The 16,798-nt window shown below is 35.0% G+C and overlaps 2 protein-coding genes across 2 annotated transcripts; both read left to right on the top strand.

Annotated features, from left to right (window-relative positions):
- The first annotated feature begins 1,349 nt into the window (after positions 1-1,349).
- LOC145603091 (syntaxin-22-like) lies at positions 1,350-3,569 on the top strand. Its single transcript, XM_081659210.1, has 7 exons — positions 1,350-1,513; positions 1,662-1,755; positions 1,873-2,012; positions 2,107-2,166; positions 2,663-2,817; positions 3,070-3,170; positions 3,348-3,569. The coding sequence occupies exons 1-7, from the start codon at positions 1,350-1,352 to the stop codon at positions 3,411-3,413; spliced, it is 780 nt and encodes a 259-aa protein (XP_081515336.1). The 3' UTR covers positions 3,414-3,569.
- Positions 3,570-5,550: 1,981 nt separating this feature from the next.
- LOC145602395 (uncharacterized) lies at positions 5,551-11,319 on the top strand. Its single transcript, XM_081658589.1, has 2 exons — positions 5,551-6,553; positions 10,918-11,319. Exon 1 carries the CDS (start codon positions 5,625-5,627, stop codon positions 6,531-6,533), a length of 909 nt encoding a protein of 302 aa, XP_081514715.1. The 5' UTR covers positions 5,551-5,624; the 3' UTR covers positions 6,534-6,553; positions 10,918-11,319.
- The last annotated feature ends 5,479 nt before the right edge of the window (positions 11,320-16,798 follow it).

Below are 16,798 nucleotides of genomic sequence, written 5' to 3'. Positions count from 1 at the left end.
AGTACTATCATAATACGTAAATTTTATAATTTTTATTTATGGAGAATTAAAGTTATTGTTCGTTAAAGTTTTGCATCGGCAAGCGTGATAAAAGAAACAGGTCAAATAAAAAAGAACATAGGAAGCAGTTTTTTTTCAAAAAGTGCAAAGTAAGTGGTAAATTGGTAATAGTTCTCAAATAATCCTTACAAAAATAATAATAGAAAAAAAATACTCTTTGTACAAATAAGATAGAGCGGTAGAACCTTAATTAAGTAGTGATGCAAATGGAGGAATAAAATTATTAGGACAAACTTTTAAATAAATCGGATGTACAATAAATATTGAACATCCGTTATAAAGTTACTCCTAAAATGAACAAAAGTTACCCTAATATGAATAAAAGTTACCCTGGCATAAATAACAGTTACGAAGTATTTATGCTTCACTGATAAAAGTTATCCAAAAAATTGTAAAAGTGACCCTAAACTTAATAAAAAGTGACCCCCGATGTACAGTAAATTACTGTACACCGGATGTATACAAAAGTTATGTTAGAATTAATGAACCAATATTAGTTTAAGTTTTTAACATCGATCATGGATGGGTGATTTCCCAAAATAATGTAATAATATAAACTAATTCTATATATACATTGGTTTAAAAACTATTTCCCACAATACCGTCCACGTAGGCTCGGTTTCAAGGTTCGGTATTTGCAAGCATAAAACCGCTAACATTATTGGCGGTTTTAACTATTATAGAACCTCTAATGGTATTAGAGGTTCTATGCATAGAACCTCTATTGGTATTAGCGGTTCTTTACGTAAAACCTCTAATACCATTAGCGGTTCTATATAAAGAGTTGTTAGTGAGCTAAAGTAGACGTTCTATATATGTATAGAACCTCTAATGGTATTAGCGGTTCTACAATAGAACCTCTAATGGTATTAGCGGTTCTACAATAGAACCTCTATTGGTATTAGCGGTTCTATTATAGAATCTCTATTGGTATTAGCGGTTCTAAACTGTTAAATTCCAAACCTAGGAACCGATCCTATGTGGACGGTATTGTGGGAAATAATTTTAAAATCGACTTATATAGGGAATTAATTTGTATTTTAGCATTATTCAAGGAAATCACTCATCATGGATTCATGGGCATTTAAAATAAAAAGTAGTTGACGGCGCCTATCCAAGTCATTGAAATACGATTAAAAGAAGGCATAGATTCGTTAACTTGGCCTCCTTTTTACTTAAAAAACTTCTCAAGTCACAACTTCTGCAGTTGACTTTCTAAATTCTAACCATATAATCGGTAACATTTCTAGACTAGAAGTCATAGTTAGTCCTACCATAACAAAACTAAAATGAGTTCCCAAGTTAATCAAAATGACCAACGATCATCATCAGAAAATCTATCACATGGCGTTGCCGCCGGTATTTTCCAGACCAACACCGTCATCGCCACCTTCTACCGCCTAGTCAATGCCATTGGCACGTCCGAAGATACCCCTAATCTCCGCCAAAAGCTGTACGTTTACCTCTTTTTGTTTAATAAGTCGTTCATAATTGTTATAATTATAATCGTTATGGACTTATGGTTGAAGCCTAGGATCGGTTTATAAACTCTATCATTTTATAATTATATACTTATCGGTACATAATTTTGGTTAATGCAGACATAGTACAAGACAGCATGTACTGACATTGGTAAAAGATGTGTCTGCCAAGCTCAAAGCATTGAGCGATTCCGACCACGCTGCTAATGTCCCTGTAATTCCCTTGCATTTCTCTGTATATTTGTATTTGGTAGTACTAGTTAGTTCAAAGATGATATTGTTTAACAAGTGGAGATATTTTCAAAGTCAATATTGTGCTATCCTTTTTCAGGAAAGCAAAAAAATTGAAGATGCTAAGCTTGCAAGAGATTTTCAAGCTAGTTTAAGAGAATTTCAGAAAGCTCAGAAGCGTGCCTTAGAGCGTGAATCTTCTTGCATTCCATCAGGGACTCCTACATCTGCTGTAATAGAGTACGCTACGAGCAATTTGTTTGTCTATTCTATTCCCTCTCTTTCATATTCGCCGATAGGTAAATTATATAAGTTCTTCCTGACTCTGTATCAGCTTAACTGGCGAAGAAGCAGCTCAGGATATCGAAAGCCAACCTTTCTTAGAGAAAAAGAGGTTAGCCTTTAAATATATGATTTAGTCTTGTCTCCTGTTTCCGTCTGTCATTAATTACACAGTATTATGGTAAATTTTGAAAGCTCAATTATACAAGAGAGTGCTGAAGCCCAAATTCTAATACTCTTCTAGACTTTTTCTTCTTGAGCAAATAATTTTCATTTGTTTGTTGGCTTCCTTTATTTCCTTATTACTCCGTATATGCTGAAGGCCGACACTGCTAAAGCTTGCTTGAGAGTAATAAACTTGGAATAAATCAGGTTAGACGAATTAGTCTTAGTGGGGCTTCTCAATATTACACTCATCACTCAGGATGATGTAGAACACCATAGCAGCCTGTAATTTCTTACAACTTATGAGATCGAATGTGTATGTACTATTGTTTTACTCAAAGAACGGATGAATACTATCATTATTATGTACTTGTATGTTAATGGATCCTGCATATTATGTGTAAGGTATGCAAGTAAAATATGACTTTATTTGAGTAATACAGATCAATATGGTTGGATGGAAAGATTGAATTTATTGAAGACACTCTTGAGGAGAGGGAGCAGGAAAAAATCAGAGAGATGCAAAGCCGACTTGATGAAATTCTTGCATTCAATAAAGAGCTTGCTGCTCTTCTACAAGAGCAGGATGTATTAATTGGTAAGATTATGTAGTTTACTTATGTTTTTACTAGTTGTTAATCGTTTTGTCCGTCCCTTTGCTACATGAGATGGGATTGTATAGGACTTCTTCGATAATATTACAAAGTAGAGAGAAAAAATTAAGTGAAAAGATGTGAGGCCAAAAAGTCAGGAAAATTGTTCACAAATCACCTTATAAAACACAAAACTATTTCTAATGCTATTGTTATTCGCTTCATTCTTTGTGCTTGATCTCTCTGTACAAATGCAGATGGTACGCATTCTAAAGCTGATGTTTCCTCTGATGGATCAAGTGAATCAAAACCACAGCTTTGTAAGGCGTCTAACAGTGGAAGATCATGTTCACCTTTGGTAAGAAACAATGTTAATTTTCTACTTTTCTTATTGATTGAAGTTATATAAAGATCTACTTAAAAATGTATTAGGCTTTTTCTTCTTACACTAAGGAATTACTGAGTATTTGCCAATGTTAATTACTCGTATTGCTCGTACCTTACATTCTTATCATTGTCTTGTGGCACTTAACAGTATTGGTGGTTACTGGCCTTCGTCGTGATTGCAGCTATCATCGTCTTGCTTATCTTAATCCTATAGACCATGATATGAAAGCTGATGGATTTGCTGTAGTGTGAATTCTGTAACAGGCCAATATTTCTTCTCCTTGAGATTTGAGGCCATTGGAACTGTATACAGCAAGAAAATGGCTTATTGTGTTTATTTGAACAGCTTGTTTTCTATGGGAACAGAAATGTGAAAGTGTGTAATTATGGTGTGCGGTGTGTTATATTTATTGGGGATGTACACTCCATTGAACAGTAAAATCTGGTCACAAATATTTACAACTAACATTTCTTGTTTGCATATTTCAAAAAAATGAAGATGGCTGTTGTTTATTCAAGAGGATTGTAAACTAGTGGGCTAATAACAAAATTACAAATACAACATAAATTAATGGAGAGATAGAAAAAAGATTTTGTTTTGTCGAATACAATCTACGTAAATAAATTGTTTGCACATTCAACATGAAGGCAAGACCTTGTTTTTTTCACCTTAAGAAATACTGGAAAATTGCCAGTGATGACCTTCAATTTGTGAACCACGGAAATAGTGATCCTCTTAAAAATAAATTATACAAAAATGACCATATTTAAGAATTTTATCCCACGTATAACCTTAATTTTATTAATAGTTAAATAATTAAAATTACCAATGGTAAGAAATATTTAAGGAAAAAAAAAAACTCAAAAATATAACCAAATCACCAACCCAACCACCCCCACCAACACCCTCCCCTTCTCCGGCGACGAAACCTTATTCCTTGTGTTTATGGTCCTTGGCAGTAGGGGGCTACGATTCTTTTTTTTTTTTTAACTTCCTCTGGTTTTTTTTATTGCACGGTTGCACCATTTTTCTTTTTAAAAAGCTACATATTAATTGTATCATTTCCTTATATATTATGCTTTTCTTTTACTTTTTGGTTGTGTATGCAAAATTCCCTACATGCCCTTGTTCACATGTGATAACAACCACTATTACCCCACCTTTTCTATATCTCATTTGTTTTTTTTAACATGGACACTTTTAACTAGGGATGTAAATGGGGCGGGTGAAGCGGGGCGGATGTTGGTCTTCCCATCCTCATCCTCACTAACATTTTTATCTCCATCCCCACCTAACATTTTCATTTCCATCCTCGCGGCGGGTCTACTATTTATCCTCACCCCCGCCCCGGCTGGTACAACTCCAAAACCATCCTCCCACCAAATATCCGCCTAATCCCCACCCAAGACCCACCTAATCTTCGTCTCTCAAATACACACTCCTACATAATTAATACGGATTTTAATATTAAAAAAAACATTTTTAATATTACACACATATTTGTTTTTAATATAAGTGTAGTACAAAGTATTATAATTAATATTTTATTTCACATAATTATTTTATAAAATAGTATAAAAGTATATAGATGTGAGTATGAGGTGGAGATGGGGTGGGTACGAAGTGGGGTTGTGCGGGGACAACTTAAAATCCACCTCCGCCCCATCACCCATGGCGGGTATATATGGCTTTTATCCCTGACCCCGCTCCCACCACCTGCCAAACCGAGACCCATCCTCGCCCCGCTTGGGCGGGGATGGGGCAGGTCTCCTACTTGACCCGCCCCACTGACATCCCTACTTTTAACGTACCCCATCTTTTACACCTTTTCTCAAATCAAGTGTCTAACTCAAATGGTAAAATTAAAAAAACGGAGAAAGTACAAATTTAGATTATTTAGGATTAAATTGAATTAATTAGGGGTTTGGCTGCCAAGTGCCAAATTTAATTATTTATGAGTTAAGTAGCTAAAAAACCTAATTAGGTAGTAATTGTTACAATTAATCAATTTTTAAGGGTTAGTGATTAATTTTTTTTTTTTTTTATTTTTTTTTTTTTAGGGATAGTAATTGATAAATACCTTTTTTTTTTTTTCGAGACAAGACAAATACACTTCTTGAAAGTAGTAATTGACAACATTTCTGAAATTGTTAAACGTTTTTCTTTAAAAATAAAAATAAATAAATTTCAAAAAAAATTCCTAAGTGAAAATTAGGGAGGATTCGGAGGAATACAGGGTAATCCGAAGTTTTCAACGTTGTTCGACTCATTCTTTCTTTAACTCATCATCAATCTGGGTCCCCTTTCCCTTTGATCACTCTTACAAAACTCATCATTCCAACATTTCAAACACAAAAAAAATACCGTCAATATTCAAATTCCGACAACCACCACCACCACCACACTCCTGTGTATGATCGAAAAATGTCATCAATAATCTACCAAACCTTGACCTCCACAACCCTCCTCTCCCTAGGCCTCTACCACCTCATCTCCACCACCCGCAACTACCTGAAATCCCCACAATCCTTCACCTCTAAACCATTCCACCCTCTCCCTCTCTCCTCCTCCCACCTCCGCCTCCTCCCTCTCTACTTCCTCATCACCACCCTCCTCCTCTCCTTCCTCCACTCCCTCTTCTCCTCCTCCCTCCCTGACCCCCTCATTCACGGCCACTCCCCCGTCCACCTCTTCACCTCCCTCCAATCCGCCTCCATCTCCTTCCTCTTCCTCCTCCTCTCCCTCTCTCTCCTCCTCTCCCTCTCCACCTCCCTCTTCTCTCTCCTCCCCTCCGACCTCTTCTTCGCCCTCGCCTCCGCCTCCTTCTTCCTCTCCTCCTCCGTCTCCTCCTCTCGCTCTTCTCTCCTCTCTCTAGATCTCCAATCCCATTCCGACTCTATCTCATCCACCATCTCCTTTATCTCTTCCCTCCTCTCCCTCGCTCTTGCCGCGTTTCCGAGAGTCTTCGCTTTCGATGTGGGACTCGCTGCATCCCTGTGTTTACAAGGTTTGTGGGCTCTGCAAACTGGGTTGTCTCTCTATGTGGAGGCGTTTATTCCTCAAGGGTGTCATCGTCTTCTTGATGTTGTCAGTGGGATTGAAGGGTCCACCAAATGTGAGCTCGAGGAATCCAAGCTTCGTGCTGTTGCGATTCTTGATTTTATGTTTTTGATTCATGTGGGTATTGTTGTTGTCTTGGTGTTTGTGGTTTATGCGGTGGTTTCTAAGGCTTTGGGTGTTTCTAGAAGATTTGGGGGGTCGTATGAGGTTCTGCCTACTGCTGCTGATACTGATCATGTTCAATTGAAGACTTTGAGTGGAACCCAGGCTTAATTTGGGTTGTTCTTTTCAAGGTAATTTATGTCTTGTTTTTTAAGCTTTTGGGATATTCATATTCTCTTCCTTTTTGTTGTTGGCTTTATTGTTAAGTTTTGCATCTGCTTTTGATTTGCTAAATGTCTATTGTTTTTATGATTGATTTGATGATGGGATGTTCTCTGTAGATTTAAGTCAACTCCCAGAAATGAGCAGAATTATATGGTTTCAAAAACTTGTTTATTGGAATAGATGAATAGGAAGCATGATTGATTGCCATAGATTTTAGGGTATTGATGACATTGCAACCAATTCCCTTGTCTGTCAATGGGATGAGAGCTCATTTTTAGAAGGCTGAAAATGAGCTAGTGATGAACTTTCAAATGAGTAGATGTGATCGATAATGAACTCAATTCAATGCTGCTATGAGTGGCTTGACTCATTGACCAGTTCTTTTTGCTGGAATGAACTGTATTTTTGAAGGAAGCGAAGATGCAAGAAGAGACTCTATTAGAATAAAATCTTGAATGATGAGCTATAATTTCCCCTTGGACTCCTAGGAATTGCAGGCATTGAGGAAATTAAGCAGATACTAAAACTTTAGACTATTTTGAAAAACGAAACGACAATGAAGCTTCTTGAAAGTCAAAATCTCCAAGAATATATTCAAATGATGGATCCATTACCCATAAGGTAATTATCAAATGGTTGGCCCTTCGTTGTATTTGCTTCTTTTAGATTCTAGTTCATTTTAATGAGTATAATTGTTATATTAATGATTAAAAACTCGTAAAGCATCTTCATTAGGGATGAGCATAACATTCCCATCTGATTCAATCAGGGTTGCTTCAAAAATGTTTAATATAGGTAGACCTGGAAAATTCACTTGAGAAAATTAATTTTGATGGTATGGAGTTTAGGCAGGCATATGTCAACTGATTTTGGTTCAAAGTAGCATAATTGCTCATAATGTCAAGAATGATGTTCGGCTAATTGTCGGGGCTTTATTTCAATACATATGTTAAAAACTTAACAGTAGTTGTGCTATCATGCTTAGATTTTTGTGTCACCATATGAAGCCAATATTTGATATTTACCCAATGGATCCATCATTAAAATTTATCCTTAATCTTATGGTGAACCTAAATCGTTGATCTAATTCTGATTGGCAGATGGGCCAGCTGTGTTCAATGCATGATAGGTTATCCAATTTATTCTGATACTCCTAGTTACAAATGTGTGACTGTTAGGTTTTAGTTGGAGGATCTACTTCTATACTCCTAGCCGGCTAGCCCTTGCCACTAACAGCAACCACCTCTACAGCTCTACCACCTTTAAAAAAATAAAATTGCTTGCATGCATCATCTGCCCAAGTAATAAATCAGGCTTACAGATTTCATCAAATTCAATTTATTTCATCCTCCCCTTCCGAGCCAATAGTACTAAAGTAACTAGGAGAAACACAACTTCTCATTCTCTTCCAGTCTTCCTGGTTATAAAGATATTCCTGTTTGATTTGCATTTACCTATGGGAATGAAGAGAAAAGAGGTTCATATATAATAAAAAATTCCCCAAGTAGGCCAAATAACTACATAATAAAAAATGTAATTGTCTTTCCCGTCATGAAAAAAATGAAATTGTCTCACTTCATGAATACTCTGATATTTTTAACAGGAATAATTTCATACATGCCTTTCTCATGAAGCTGGACCGTCAAGATACACCCATGAGGTTAATCGTAGTCTTAACTAGCAGCTCCATCAATTACATACTGCTTCACCTTTTGGCTTTGTTTTTGAATTAGTAATTTCCAATGCCCTGTATAGATTGATTTATCTTTGTCAATAGGTATCACCAAGCATAGTAGTATACCACCACTACTTTCACTTATACTCTCATAGTGTTATTACAATGAAAAATGAGGTTTCTCCAACCTGAAATGGACCCTTCATAGTAAATAATTATTTGTGAAATTTCTTAGCAAACAAAGCCATTTATACCTGTATTCAACTTTGTATAATCTTCATGATCCATTCAGCAGTTAGTTGTAGAAGTATGGTAATATCCTCTTATTTATGTGTCTTTGGAATGGTCAATTTATTTCTTAAGTGATCCGATCCTTGCTTCTGTTCAAGGGTCACATAAGATGTTGATCAGAGTCGCGTGTTTTAGCTTTCTACAGAAGTGGTCTTTCCTAAAAATTTATTTCTGACTAAGTAGTGCAAGGAGTTTCCTTTCATGGCATCTGTTAGCTGCCTTTAGACTTTAGTATATGAAACATTGAGGAAATTGCATTGGCATTGTTGTAAATGCAGCTAAATGTTGTGCGCTAAAGTTGCAGAACAACTTGTATAGATACTGCTGATTGTGTGAAATTGTTAAACCAAAAATGCTTCATTTAAAAAAAAAAAAGAGGGTAGACATATGGCTATGGAAACTGCAGCTTTTGCTTCTGTTGTTTATGACTGTTTGCATTGGAACAAAAGGTGATACAGAAAATTTTACTTCCTGTTGGCTTCTTCCTCGTGAAAGGTCAAACATATGGCAATGTCTTTGGTTCATTCTTGGCTTTGCTAACTGTAGATATGTTTTATTTTTGTGATTAGCTAATATACAATTAATACGGAGAAAGCACTTCTTGGTGTCTTTTTAAAGCTATACAAACTTGATAGGAAGATTATCTGATTATACGTACAGCGTGGTTTATAAACTCTAATTTTTATTGAAATAATAATATTTTTACAGTTATTAGCTTTCTTGTTTACTTTATTAAATGCGTCTTAATTTACTCTAAAAGGAGAGACACTTAAAATTCAAGAAAAGTGTTATGTTTTTGTGCTCATGCAATTGCACTTCGATCATAAAATACATTTTGAAAATAATTCCTATTTTCCACTAAAAGAATACAATAAAATAGAGGGGCTCTTGGATTTCAAAAGAAATTATAATGTATTTGCATGTATATACTCTCTCAAACACAAACATGCACTCTATAACAAACGCACATACATGAGCATGTACATAAGTGGTTATGTATTTGAGACTTGACATGACTGATTAGTGGATTGAGCTTCTTGTATTAATTAAACTTACTCTACTCTGTATGAACATGTTTTAAATCTAGCACTAGTTGATGTGATTTATTGATGTAGCTCTTGATGATTCGAATGTTTTTCTTGTATCATTCTTTGTCAATTTGTTAGAAGATATATTTCATTTTGTTTGTGATACACCGTAGCATATGTAAAGATGGATTTGTGACTAAAGCTATCAGGTCAACTGATCCCACATGAATTTTTAAAAAGCTGTTACTAACATGTATTATCTCCAATAGTTATAGTTAGAGATTTGTTTGTAAAAGCCTCTAGCTATTACCTTGATCATTGGAGTTAAAATATGAAATTAGCTTGGGCATATTAATTTTCTCTTGAGTAAAGACTCTCAAAAGATGAGAGATTGGTATATTATAAAATTCAAAAAGTCAGTTGACAAAGTAGTGCTCATTTAAATGCAAGCTAGGAGCTAACCATTGTGACACTAACTAGCTACGAAAGGGATTAGCTTGAAACCTTATGTAGCTTGACAAGCTAATTTGGTAAATAACACTAGAAATTAAGGACTTATAATTAAATTATATAATGTGGGAAGATAATTAAAATTTAGATGAAAACATTTATGCATCAACATGTATACACAAGCACTATACTACGTACAATATATGATAAATATATACTTGTATGTTGTACAGAGGAAGTATAATATTTGAATGTATTATAATATATGTTGGAATTCTAAATTTTACGTTTTTAAGCCGTTACAAGTATATATAAATGAATTTTTTTTTAATGAAAGAGTAGTAAATTTTTTTGCACTTAATTTAAATTGGTTTTAAAATTTTAATTTATTTGAATTCTCTTGTACAAATTTTAGCTATACTACACTCTGTATGATACCATTTGTGAGTCCACCATCTCTAAAAGTGCTTGGTATATTTAGGAAAAAACTTTGTATCATCCAAAGCTTTTCATGAATGTGTCAAATATTGTTTGTGGTTTTGTGTTGTGTTGATCCTTAAAAGTTTACAGGTTGAAACTGTTATTCTTGTCAAGTCCATTCCATCGTTCTCTGTCATTGGATACTTCTAATGTCGAGATTTATACACACTGATGTGCTATAATTTTGTATTTATCCAAGCAAGATGCTTGGAATATATGTTAATTTTTTTTAAAAAAAGACACAATGTGCATGACATTTAGAGTTAATAAGGTAGAAAGCAGGGCATAAGGCGGTAAGGCCTACAACTACAATAGGCACCATGTGCCAGATCTTGTGCATTTTGCAGTTTGTCATACCTTTGCTTGTTGAAGATCTAACCCTTTCATAATTTTATATGTGATTCAGGTTGCTAAATCTTGTGCAATAGTTCAAGTTGACAGATCATCATTTATGGGGGGATTGGTTAATGTGTATATGAAGTCCCCTAGATGCGAGCACATCTACTACAGTTCTATGTTTACTGAGCAGCAGGGGAAACACCTCAACTGGTGGCCATGGAGAAATATAAAAGAAAAGAATGGCGCTGTGTACTTTCGAAGTGGATTGTTACCTGCCTCTCTTATGAACTTAGAGCATATGTACAATTTTCGGCAAAGCTGTGTAGTGTGCTTGGAAATCGAAATTTTGTTGAAATTTCTATCATAGAATTGGGGAGCTTTAATTAGGCATTTGGATTAAATTCTCATTTGATCAGTGCCCACTGCCCAGTGTTAATTTCTGACTCTAATCTATTACAGTACATTAGAAGCATGTTTTTCTCGAACCTTCAAATGCTATTCCCAACTTATGTGAATAAAGCAACTTGAATACAAAATCCATTCATCCTTTCCCATGTTTTCCCTTAAGTGGCAACCAACGCACCACTCTTACTATCGGAGTCAAACAGTCAATAAAGCTAGCATCGACAATTGTTTGAGGCTCTTTGCCCTTTTTGTTCTTAGCATCACCATTCCCCGATTGTTCTTCACTCCTTATTCGTTCCCCCATTACCATTACTAATAGAACCCTTTTCAAAGTTTTTACCTCTTACAAACAAACCATCATTAGAGATATTGGATTATTTAGAAATTAATTGATTGTCAATTAAGTCCCTTTGAGTCAAAGCATATCTAATCAATAATTAATAATTTAATAACTTAATACTAAAACAAACACCGGGAGTGACACGTGTCACATCCTGGCGTTGTTGTTTCCCTCCAAACCTCCCCTTCCGGTTTTAACCTCTTTTTTTAAGGAAAAATTGATTCTAATAATCCCACCTTTGTCCAGTTTGCTATTAATAATCCCACCTTTTGATTATTATTTAATAATCCCACCTTTATAGTGCATCTTCTTCTATTGGTCCCTTATGACCGGTAACCTGTACATTAGGTAAACTTTTTTTTTTTTTTTTAATTTAACTAACATATGTCACTAAGTATTTAATCAACATTAAAAAAAAAAAAAAAAAAAAAAAAAAAAAAAAAAAAAAAAAAAACCTAAAATAATTTGAAAAAAAAACAGCACATCCTCACAGCCCCCAACCCCCCACGACCACTGTAACACCACTCCTCCGACAGCCCCTCCTCCGTACTCACGCTGTCGGAACTCAACCCTCCACCTAGCAAAAACCGACCCCTTTCCCTTAAAACCACCCCGATTTCCACCCCCACCCACGAAAAAAACCCTCTACCCTTTTTCCCACCTAGAAAACCATCCATCTTCCCTTCCACAACGTCGAATAGCCCCAAATGAATGGGAGTAGATTAAACATGGATTTGATTAATTCAATCATTGAAACCGCCATTAATGGAGCTAAAAGAACTCAATTGAAATCGCAATTTGAGTTGAAATTCAAAGGTCCTTCTACTAATTTTCAGATTTTTGGGGTATATGAACTATACATACTTTTTTTTGAAGCAATGCAATATATATAATAGTACAATGAAATAATTGAAAATTGTTAGATATAAGAGTTTGGAAATCAGCGAGAAAACAAATGAAGAAGAACAATTTAAAACTCAAATTATAACAACTACAATGGAACTTTACATTTTTCCGATTAAAGATTTTAGTATAAATCTAATTTTTTTAAGGGAAAGGTGGGCTGGTTTTCGCTGGATGGTGATAGGGATGGGGTTGCGACGGTGCAGGTCTGGATGAGGGGCTGCCGGGAGGATGGGGGATGGTGGCTGGGGTTGGTGTGTGGACTTGTATTCTGTTTTTATTTTTGTAGTTTTTTAATTTTTTTAAGAAATTCAACCAATCACAAAGTGACACGTAGCATTTTAACTTATCAAAACAGGTTACCAACAGGTTTGGGACCAATAGAAGAAGATGCCTTATAAAGGTGGGATTATTAGATAATAATCCAAAGGTGGGATTATTAATAGCAAACCGGTCAAAGGTGGGATTATTAGAATCAATTTTTCCTTTTTTTAATAGTTTATTCTCTAATAATATCATTCCAAATTTTTTATATTTTCTTTATTAATAATATATTTCTTTTTATTTGGTGTTCATAATTATTTTATATACATTTACCTAAATAATTATTTCAACTTCTTTAAAAAACAATTATTATATCAACTCCTTTTTAACTATCTTTTAAATGGAGTATTATTAGATTTTGCCAAAAAAGTTATAATAAATTGATTTATACAATAAATGTTAAAGAAATTACTTAAAAACATCATTAATGTTATGAAAATATCTAAATATGGATGACTATTATCCCATGTACTATTTAGAATACTATAGAGTTGGGTATTTGGTCTTATCCGTCAATGGAACCCTAGGTAATGTGCATGTATATAATCCCGTACTAGATGAAATATGAAATACAACGTAACAATCTTCCCTCATCTTCTATTTATTTTCCATATTTAAAACGTTATCAGCACCATTGCTAGTCAACTGAGTAGAATTACCAAACATTTATCTAGAATCACATATTATTATTATCATGTAAGTATGATCACAACCCATAACAATTATAATTTAACATTTATCTACTTTTGCATGCTTATTTATTGGAACATCAACATAAATGAATACAAAGAATGATATATAATTTATGGTTCCATTCTTATCTTTCTCCATGCTAACGTTCTCATCTTCTATTTCGTCCTTATTTATGCATGATTTGTATCAGGTTTATTTATGCATGATTATAATGTATCATCGTACCGTAGGCTTTTATCATGTCTATTTGTGCATGATTATAACGTTTAGTACATATTTTGGATACTATTTATATATACTTATCTTTTAATATTATTTTGTATAGTGAAAAATGTCGAACTTTGCCAAGCTCGAATTTGTGGCCCATGATATTACCGGAAAGAATTATTTATCATGGGTGTTAGATGCTGAAATACACCTAGATGCTAAAGGGCTTGGTGAAACAATCAAAGAGGCTAATAAGGCAACACCACAAGATAAGGCTAAAGCTATGATTTTCCTTTTCCATCACCTCTATGAAGGGCTCAAAAATGAATATTTAACTGCAAAAGACGCACAAATCCTTTGGAGTAATATAAAGGAAAGGTATGACCAAAAAACAGTGATACTCTCTAGAGCTCGTTATAAATGGTTGAATTTGAGATTGCAAGATTTTAAATCTGTTAGTGAATATAACTCAGCTATGTTTAAAATAACTTCTCAATTGAAATTATGTGGAGAAAATATTACAGATGCAGAATGAAATGCTTGAAAAGCATACTCCACTTTCCATACTAATAATGTTTTCATGCAGACACAATATAGAGAAAAAGGTTTTAAAAAATATCCTGAATTAATATCCTATCTTCTTGTGGCCGAGCAAAATAACGAGCTGTTAATGAAAAATCATGAATCACGTCCTACTGTCTCTACTCCATTCCCTGAAGCGAATGTGACAACCCATAACGGGAAAGAAACTAAAAATAGAGACCATTCCAGCAGTAGTGGTCGAGGTAGATGATAGGCCGTCGTTGAACCTACCAAAGAATAAGTCCTATCTCGGTCTCACTAGCTAATAGCAAGGGTAAGAAAGGGTCGAACCCAAGAGAGGCGTTGAATCAACCACCGAAATACTACCGCATAAATAAGCTAAGTGAAGTCAAAGTTGGTTTGGTTTGTTGTAACAAGTACTAGTTCCGGTTAACTAAAGCTAGGGGAAATTAACAGTAATTAGGGGATTCTAGGGCTTGGGTTATACCACTCAACTTCATCACAAATCACGATTAGCATGTATAAACAAGGTAAAATAGGGGAAATCATCTAAATCACCTAACTACTCTCTCAAGCTAGAGGGATTACTTGAATCATGAATACAACCTACTCTTGTGATTACAAAGCATAAAACAAGTGTTAAAGCATAATCACGATGACAAAAACATTCCCTTGACTAGAAATTCCTATTCTTATGGCATTTCAAGTCAATCAAGCATAAGGGATCTAACTCAAGTTCATCTCTCGATCCTTCGTTGAGAAAGCTTGGATAATAGTTCTAGCAATGGCCATATACAAGAACTAAGCAATTAAACCACTTAAGCTCAACTAATTAACACCCAACAAGTACCAAATTAGCACATGCAACAAGCAATTAGTGACTACATCGAGGGTTTTACCCAAACCCTAGAAATTAGACTACTCACAATCCATGGAGATTAAAGCAATTAAGGATTTCAAACAAATCATGAACATAATTAAACTAAGAATTAAGCTAATTAACAATCTAAACATACAAGAATCAAGCAAATAATTAACAACAAGCAAGAAGAAATAGGGGAAAAGAGGTAAGAAAAATATTACTAGAAGCTTGAACTTGAATAACAATGGTGGGGCTTGTCTTCTACAATGATTGAGATTGAAAATTCCAAGCTAATAATTAAAATCTAACTAATGATTTGAGAGTATTTGTGTTTCTACAATTACAAACTAAGGGGAAGCACTAAAAACTTAGATGCCGTACAATAGAGTCTAAGGGGGTATTTATATGACCCTCAAATAAAAAGGACGGAGAAAACAAGAGTCGGGATTTTCTGCAGGTACGCACGGACGTGCCAGGGATGCCACGGACGTGCAGCCAAGGTGGCATGGACGTGCCACCCTAAGCACGGCCGTGCAGATTCGGGCAGTAGCTCAAATTGGACCAGGCTAACTGCACGGCCGTGCAGTTTATGGCACGGACGTGCTGAAGCCTTGCACGTCAGTGCCAAATCGGGCAGTAGGTTGGTTTGGCTGAGACTGTCCTGCACGGCCGTGCAGGACATGGCACGTCCGTGCAGGGTCTTCTAGGCCCTTCTCTTCACATTTTCCTTGATTTTGCTCCATTGTCACGACTTCTATCCTTGGTTTATCATCCATATGCCTCAAATGATCGTTTTTAGACCTACAATCTCAACAAAAACACTAACAACTCGTGAAGCAAGGGATACACAAAAATTGAACGAAAATAGGATAGAAGTGAACCAAAATGCCAATATATCGAGTAAACAAGGCTCAAAATCACCCTAAAATCATATCAAATAACAAGTTATCAGTAGAGGTCGCGGTCGTGGCCAATGACGCGGCCGGGGTCGTGGACTTGGATATGGTAGAGGTCGTGGAGGTCATTTCACAAACTCACATTCCCACCAGAAGTGGGAACGTAGGGATGATAAAGAGAAAAGTGATACCAATATATGTTACCGTTGTGGAGGAAAAGGTCATTGGTCTCGGGTTTGTAGAACTCCAAAGCATCTTATTGAACTATACCAAGAATCATTGAAGAAAGGAAAGAATGTTGAGGCAAACCTTGTTCTTGAAGATGCTGAAGATGATATTGATTTTGACAATGCCAAACAATTTGATGTTGCTCATTTCCTTACTTCCCCGGAAGGGAATAATTTTGATTTTGACAGTACAACTCATTTAGAAGTTACTGATTTCTTCACTGCCCCAGAAGGGAATAATTAAAATTATATTGTTTTGTGTCAGTTTTAAGTATTAGACTTATGTTTGCTTATTCTAGTGATTTACTTAAGTTTATTTCTTTCATTGTAATAAGGACTTTTGCTTTATAAATTTATGAACTATTTGAGTGTTTTTATCGATATATTTGTTTTATCACCTTTATTTTTTTTTGCTTAATATTTTGACATGTATTTTATTTCATGAAGAACATGGATATTAATCAAGTTCAATTTGCTATGAATGGTGAAGAATTATGTCTTACTGACAGTGAACTACTCATACAATACTTAAAAATAAAAAATATTTC

Source organism: Chenopodium album, chromosome 21 (assembly GCF_948465745.1).
Source record: "Chenopodium album chromosome 21, dcCheAlbu1.1, whole genome shotgun sequence".
In the NCBI taxonomy this organism is placed as follows: Eukaryota; Viridiplantae; Streptophyta; class Magnoliopsida; order Caryophyllales; family Amaranthaceae; genus Chenopodium; species Chenopodium album.
The sequence above is the reverse complement of the archived record's forward strand: the minus strand, read 5'-3'. Positions and strand labels throughout refer to the sequence as shown.

Bases quoted from the DNA above. Each gene is read 5' to 3' on its own strand.
- LOC145603091 (XM_081659210.1), top strand. From the start codon at position 1,350: ATGAGTTCCCAAGTTAATCAAAATGACCAACGATCATCATCAGAAAAT. The intron at 2,013-2,106 runs GTACGCTACGAG...ACTCTGTATCAG, and splicing joins CCTACATCTGCTGTAATAGA to CTTAACTGGCGAAGAAGCAG. The intron at 3,171-3,347 runs GTAAGAAACAAT...GGCACTTAACAG, and splicing joins GAAGATCATGTTCACCTTTG to TATTGGTGGTTACTGGCCTT.
- LOC145602395 (XM_081658589.1), top strand. From the start codon at position 5,625: ATGTCATCAATAATCTACCAAACCTTGACCTCCACAACCCTCCTCTCC.